At 41.5% G+C, this 7,816-nt stretch overlaps 1 protein-coding gene across 1 annotated transcript; it reads right to left on the reverse strand.

Moving 5' to 3' along the window:
• Window positions 1–334: 334 nt before the first annotated feature.
• Window positions 335–7,580, reverse strand: LOC149331512 (uncharacterized). The gene is made up of 2 exons (XM_089556692.1): window positions 6,732–7,580; window positions 335–1,709 (listed from the first exon to the last, which is right to left on the reverse strand). The coding sequence occupies exons 1-2, from the start codon at window positions 6,784–6,786 to the stop codon at window positions 1,222–1,224; spliced, it is 543 nt and encodes a 180-aa protein (XP_089412818.1). The 5' UTR covers window positions 6,787–7,580; the 3' UTR covers window positions 335–1,221.
• Between the last annotated feature and the right edge of the window lie 236 nt (window positions 7,581–7,816).

Genomic DNA, 7,816 nt, shown 5'->3' on the forward strand with positions numbered 1-7,816 from the left:
GAGTGTTGCCTTCTCTGAGGGGCCTTGAATGTCTAAACGCTTGTCATAGGCTCAGCCACAAGGATCCCCTTTCCCCGGACACTGCACTGCCACGCACGGCTAAACGTGGGTGCTCGGGTCTGTGGTGACGCACTTCTCACCATCATCACCCTGCGGGTATGTCCCTATGGATGCTCAGGAGCCCGTGGTGGCACAACTCACCAACATGTGCATGTTGCAGATGCCCCTGCAGGGACAAAGCTTGCAAGCGGCTACATGAGGGTGAAGCAGATTGCACTGCACACAAACACATGAGGTGTAAACATTTCAGCAGGACCAGACAGGAAAGTCATCAAAAAAAAAAAGTCTTTATATCACACATGAGCTTTGACTAGACGTCACATACAAAATGCAAATCATATATTGAAAATATTGAAATGCAAAAGTGAAGCAAATAAAAAAATACAAAAGCAATAACACCAAACTCTACCTGAGATTGCATACCAGAGTCTCAGGCAACCTTGAAGCCACAGGAAAAGTGAAAAACAGAAACACCACGAAAAAGCGGTCACCATGAACAAGGGTGAAGAAATAGAGACGGTGGTTAGCCATTGCACTGCTGTCAAATGTTATTTGCGAAAGCTGAAGGCTGTTTGAACTTTAATGGATGACAAATCAATGAAAAAAACACAGTCAAGCAATCTCTGGCTCCCAAATGTAACAAAACACTCGAGTTATGCAGAAACAAAATACATGCAGAAAACATTATAGCAGAAAATCATTACAGAAAGAATTCATTGATAAAATCTAAGTTTCCACCAAAACTGCACCAGATTAGAGCACCTCAGTCAACAAGTTTTCTACTGCGGCGAAAAAATTGTGTGCTTATAATTCAGCGGCCGGTCCCTTTAAAAACGCTGCCAGCACTATGTTGTGTTAACATAGCTTGATTATGTAAATTTCAACCATCAGGGTGAAATCATTGCTTTAAAAGGAAGAGATCCTATTCATGACAGCTTTGATTTTAACCCATCATGCACATTGGGGAAATTAGCAGGCACATGCATGGTCTCAGGAATAGCAGCCAAGGGGTAGCTTTGTACCATTGCACTGTGAGGGCATCTGAATGTCTTTTCTACGCATTGAGGAGGCAAAATGGCACATGCAAAGCAAACGTATGCACTTAAGTAGGTTAGCTAGAAATGTTTGTTATAGCTAGCATTATCACAAGGCACCATGACATCATGGAACTGGAGTATCTGAAAAGTGCTCTCTCATTTCATGGCTTCTCAATGAACACTTCGCAGTGAATGCCTTTGTGCAGAAGCGACACTGAAATGGTTTCTCGCCCTTGTGGGATCGCATATGCCTTGTGAGGTGATGACTTTGTGTAAAGGACATGGGGCACAGACGGCACTTGTATGGCCTCTCCCCTGTGTGGGTGCGGATGTGTTTACGCAAGTGGCCACTGTATGAAAATCTCCTGCCACAGTGGTCACACTGGTAACGACGCTCTCCGGTGTGGATGCGGAGGTGAACAACCAGGTTGCTTTTTTGTGTAAAAGTTTTCCTACAGTGGCTGCACTGGTGTAGCTGGTTGGCTGTGGGTTCACCCTGGTGATCTTCCATCTCAATACAAGGAGCTGCTACACAGTGGGGCGCAGGAAGTCTTCCCACAAGTGAACTTTCTCCAGGAGCAGGCTTGTGGATGTGATGAACAGCAACAAGACCTGCATCGTGAAGAACAGAGCATTTCCACCCAACGAGAGTGCCATTTGACAACAGATAACAGCCTATATGGCCACAGAAGTCGTTCACATGCATTACAGGTTTATGTTAAAAGAAACATTACTTTTAAGCAAAATATTTTAACGACAAATTTTTCTTGCAATCGTGCCAATGTTCAGTTATAAAGAAAAATGATCACAACAAGTCAAGCACTCTTGGAATTAAAAGCTATGCATCTTGAAGGGCCTTCACAACAACAGGGCCCTTCCGAGTCTACAGTTCTGGTCATCGGATGTAAATCTTCAAAGCAATGTCATTGGCAAGAATCTGCTAGCAAGAGTGGATTCCTTGCAAGCCAATGCTCAGCTTTTCGCATATTTAGTCCAAATTTTAATTCCCTAGTTTGCACAAACCAGAGAATAGAGACTAGATGCACATAGCAAATATGCTGCTTAGAGAAGTGCAAGTAATTCTGTGCATATGATGAAACATGAACAATGGTTATTCAAACCAGAACCACAATAAGATCACACAGTATATTTGCTATCAACACATGTGGAAACTATGAGCATCAGTTGAAATCAGTTAAAACAATGCACACGTAAATATCTTCTTCAACACCTGACACCACAAAAAGAAAAGCTAAAACTGACGACTTTGCTGTCGTTTCATGAGAACATTACGTACATAGGTATAAGTAAAACATAAGAGCAGACGTTTCATAGTTGAAGTCGACCAATTCACGTGCATGGTAACAGAATAACAATTCACAAACTAGGCAAGGCATTTATGAAAACGGAAGGAACTGAAGCATATAACGTAAGGTCACAGATGGTGTAGAAAATGCACATACACAAAAAGTCTGCCAAGGCAACAGAATACCTCTTTCTCGACAGACTTCCCCCAATAATGACAAGTTTTCCTTAGCATATCATTTATTTATGCTAGAACACAACGTCACACATGGTATAATTGACAACACACATTCTTGACGTCTCACTCAACTGAATGAGCTTTTAACGTAACCAAATAGGGTCTGACGCACCCCGCTTTGTTCAAAAATACTACGTTTGACATCACATGGTGCACTATTTCAACAGCTATGAAAGTAAATCCATTGGGTCCATAACGTCTGGCAAGATGTTTTGCGAGATTCTTCCTTTTGCAGCTTGTGCTAACTGCCTCGATGATGTTGGTTCAAATGAATGCAACATAAAAAGAGGCTAAGTGAAAGAAAGCCCCAATACCAAAAGCAACAGGACGTCCTTTGCATGTTCAGGAATTGCAATTGTAATAACTCCTGTATTAGCTTCTAGAGATTCAGAGTGACAGCTTCAACTGAATTCACGGGTGCTTTCTTTTGAGGGTCGAAATGAGGGTCCTTGGGTATATATCGAGAACACCTGTACAACACTCTCCTTGTCAGTGGGTGAATGAAGGAGGTGTTGGTTATTTCACGACAACATCACCATTAAAACCACAAGAAGCCCCACTAAAGCTACACCTCTAAAAAGCACTTAAAGTTTGCAAGCAACTGTATAAGGCTGGAGCAGATTGTGCTCCACATAGACACATAAAGCATAAAAATTTCACCACAAACCGACAAGAAAGGCAGTGAATGTACAGTCAACTCTAATGCCCTTTTTATCGCACTCCAGCATCATCACATGTCCCATAGACACTCAGAAAGCAAATGACAAACACAAGTGGAACAAAACAAAGAATTGACAAATGCAATGAAACCAAGCTCCACCTGAGCACGCACACAAGAACCCTTGGCAGCCTTGAAGCCATTGGGAAAGCAAAAAAAAAGCAGAGAGGCATACAAGAATTCACCATGGATGAGAAGAAATACAGACAGAGAAAAAACAACAAGAAAACTTGACCAATAACAAGCAAGATTACATGAACTTCTCTTACTCAATTCTATTTAGTCATACTTTTTGGTAGTGCTCATTATAAGGAGTCGCCTTTCTGGAATCACCACCAGACTCCAAGGCGATTTTATTAATTGTTTCTGCATAACATCTTAATTTTGGACATAACTGAACAGCTCAAATCTCTCCAAGGAAAAAATTTTAATAATGAAAAACTTTTACAACATCTTGATGTTCACCCTAAAGGCAGCAGCCCAAGTAATCATATGACATGAAAAACATATTGCTGAATCTCTAATTCGCTTATGATGTGCACAATGCGACACTTGGTAGAGAAATGTTATCTGTAAAACCAACGCAAAGCTTTGAGATTCCAATTAAAATAAAAATATAGCAAATGGGCACAGCACAGAACTTTCTGGCTCCAAAACCTAAAAAAAACACTCGTGAAATAAGCAATGTCATGCAAAAAAAGGCCAAAAATGCAAGATAACAACACAACACTGAACTTCCCTCTACATTTTAGTAAAATTTTCTCCACACATGCTACTTGGTTTCCACATCTGAATTTGCATACATTGTAATCAATGCGAGCAGTGCTTATCTCAGTGACCACAATTCAGTTACCTCTTGTAAGTATGGCATGTTTTGGGTTTGCACAGAAACATGATTCAAATGAGGGGACGCTCATTTCAGTTAAACTGTTATTAGTTTGGGACATCCCGAAAAGGCTACAATAAAGCGAAACACCGCGACCACTTTCTTGAAGATAATAAAAAACCGTCAGCTGAACCACACAAAACATTGAAAATGTCGAGGTCACAATTTGCAACAGTGATATCTCATACACAGACATTCAAAACAGAGGCACTTGTTGAATAAATAGTTATGCACAGCCCGGCGCAGCGAAATCCTTTTCATTTTTCCTTACATTTGTCAAAAGCCCACTCTTAAAGCCAGCACACAAAATCTCACCACACTTCTCCAAGCTATGCATTACACTGTCTCTTTTCACGCCTCTCACTAATGCGGTTAGACCAACATGAATATACAGAGTGTTTCACTTAAGCCTTTACATAATTTTTAGAAATATGCTTTTTGAGCTAGAAGAGCGCTTTTTTTGGCATAGCTTGGTGAGCGATGTAGTACATCAGAAAACAGCTAAGATGTGCTAACTAGCAGAGTTGTTAAAATTGAATACAGTTAACTTTTCATCTATTGTTAGGCACATGATTATGAAGAGTTGTGTAGCCCACTAAATTTAATATCCGTATCAGTTTTTAGAATTTAGAAAACGCAGTTACCGTCGCTGCTGTAGCCCAACAAATTTTGGCTAAATCCTGACAAAATACATCCACTTCTCAGATGTTTGCAGGTAAAGCAACCTCTCCAGAGAACTTGTCAAAACAGCCAAAATTTTATGGGGCAACAGCGGCGAGGGCAACTGTGTTTTCAAAATATTAAAAACTGACACAGATACTACACACAGTGGGGTACATGCTTCTTAATAATTAAGGAACCTGACAGTAATAGTTCAAAAGTTAACTATTCAATATTAGGTAACCAGCCTACTCGTTAGCATGTCCTAGCTCTTTTATGATGATGGTATGCCCAAAAATGTGCTCTTCTAGGTCAAAAAGCCTATATTTAAAAAGTATGTAAAGTCTTAGGTGAAACACCCTGTACAAAGTGACAGGAGCTGCATTTCATTGTGCTTTCACTGAATCAAGCCAATGTAGCTGTAATGACTTTAATGCATGAATTAGCAAACCAGTGCCAAAAAAATTCACTCATGATGCATCACTGCGAGATAAACAGGCACCCTTTTCTTTTCGCAGCACTCATGTTAGGGAAAGGCAACAGCATGCACTAGCAAAAGAACTTGTTTCAGTGAAGATGAAAGCTGAGTGTTTGGGAGAAAACAGCCCAATAAAGTGGAATGGAGGAAGTACTTCACCGCTTGAGACACCTACACACTTAAAAAGACGTGCCTTGCCCGTAAATCACGAAGGCTAAAATACTACCTGCTTCATGTCAGATTAAAAACCATCAAGGGAAACTATTCTATTGTTTAAGAAAAGCCAAATCTATGAAATTTACCACTGTATTCTTGTTTTTCAAGCTGCATAAGATGCATTTATTGCTGTGAAAAATTGAATACAGAAGTGAATGGCGGTGTAGTCTACCATCAGGAATTCGTGCACAAAATGTGCCTTGACTTCATCGCTCTATGCTTGTAAACACAGCCACTACCTCCAATCCCCTCTTTTACCCTTTCTAATACATAAGACTGTTTTGAGAGTAAGTAGCTTCGTTGCCATTTGAACATCGCAGCCTTTAATCTGTCCTCGCTGTCCCTTTAAAGCAACCATGAATCTGGAAGTAATGGTCAAATCGAAAGAGAGGATATGCGGGCCTTTGATGATTTAAACACAAATTGCCTGTTTGGGAGCTTAAAGCACACGTGCTTCACCTGAAGGAACACCATCTAAAGAGCAACACTGTACCAATCTGTAGTGACGGCAGGTGAATGCATATTTCACAAATTGATTTTGTCAACATAGCAGTTACATTGCCAGCATAAGCATATTTGTAGATAAGCTAGGAATGCTTGTCATAGTTAAATATATGAAACGGCAGCAGAACATTATGGAACTCCAGTAACTGAAGAGTGCTCTCTCTCTTCATGGAGTTCCAAATTGCGCTTCTCAGCAAACGCCTTTGTGCAGAAGCGACACTGAAACGGTTTCTCACCCCTGTGGGCTCGCACATGCCTCGCGAGGTTTTCATTTTGTGCAAAGGTCATGCGGCACAGCTGGCATTGGTACGGCCTCTCTCCTGTGTGGGTGCGAACATGTTTAACCAAGTGGTGCTTAAGTTTAAATCTGTTGCCACAGTGCTCACAGCAGAAAGGACGCTCTCCGGTGTGGATGCGATGGTGTGCACTCAGCTGTCCTGCCTGCTTAAATCTGCAGCCGCAGAAGTCACACTGATATGGACGCTCTCCGGTGTGGATGCGACGGTGTTCACTCAATTGTTTTGCCTGCTTAAATCTGCTGCCACAGATGTCGCACCGATATGGACGCTCATTGGTGTGAATGCGAAGGTGTTGATCCAAGACCCATTTCCTCACAAAGGTCTTCTTACAGTGGTTGCACTGGTGTAGCTGGTTGGCTCTGTGTTTTCTCTGGCGATTTTCCATGTCAGTACAAGGAGTTGCTACACCGTGAGGCGAAGGAGACCTCTTCACACGTGGACTTTCTCCAGGAGATGGCTCACGGCTCCGACGTGTGGAGACCAAACCTGCATTGTCCAGAGCGTTTGCAGTCAACCACAGCACCTCACATGTCACTGCTCACATGGCACTAAGGCCACAAGAAATTGTATGCAGAAAGCAACCATAAACAAGAGTCATACAAACATATGCAACATTTGAGTCAACGGCTTGATGCTAAAAGGAACTCGGCTTTAAAACAAACTTTTCTACATTGATGTTCTCTTGCCGAGGTGCTAATGTTTGATTATCAAGAGAAATAGATGCACCAAGCCAGGCCAGCTTAGAATCAAGTTAACAGCTGTGTACTTTCACTCTTTCACTCACCTCATTAATGCTGTCATGACAACAATGACCTGGTATATACACACAGGCTAAGAATGTCTATCTAATAAAACCAGTGACAAAGTGCTATAGATAGGAGTTAGTCCTTTTGGTCTAAACCGAAAGAAACCAGCAAAAGTATGTTGAAATTAGTTTTTGAAATTTGGCTTTAACTGAAAAAGATCAATAGTTGAGTACGAGTTACATTCAGTCCAAGTTAAAAATTATCTAAGTAGGGAAGCCAGGGGCACAATGAGACGGTGGTAATGTTGGCTGAGCTGCGCTAAGTGATTTGACAAATTTTTCCACTTGCTTCATGCCTCTGCAGACCAGGAAGCACAACCACCTCGCCATCTGCAAGCTAAGCGCTGCTTGTTCACTACCACCAACCGCTTAGAGCAGTTAGTCAGTTAAGTAGGTTTAAAAACTGCATTAGGGACTCTTGACATGAAACCATGCATGGTTGTCATAAAAAGTATTGTAGTCAGGCTGCGGCAACGAATGAGCCTCAGTTACATAGCTGCAATCAACACCCATGCCACGTGGAGCCCCAATGCCTTGCTCAACCCAATGCAACTACCCAAAGAAAATTTGCCAATCTAGTTTGTAGAAGTAAATTTTCACTGGCGTTCTT

Source organism: Amblyomma mixtum, chromosome 8, assembly GCF_055824585.1.
Source record: "Amblyomma mixtum isolate Tamu chromosome 8, ASM5582458v1, whole genome shotgun sequence".
NCBI lineage: Eukaryota > Metazoa > Arthropoda > Arachnida > Ixodida > Ixodidae > Amblyomma > Amblyomma mixtum.

Excerpts from the sequence above, each read along its gene's own strand:
- LOC149331512 (XM_089556692.1), bottom strand. The coding sequence starts at position 6,786 with ATGGAAAATCGCCAGAGAAAACACAGAGCCAACCAGCTACACCAGTGC. Across the intron at positions 1,710-6,731 it reads GCTACACCAGTGCAACCACT|GTCTTGTTGCTGTTCATCAC; the intron begins GTAAGAAGACCT and ends TTCACGATGCAG.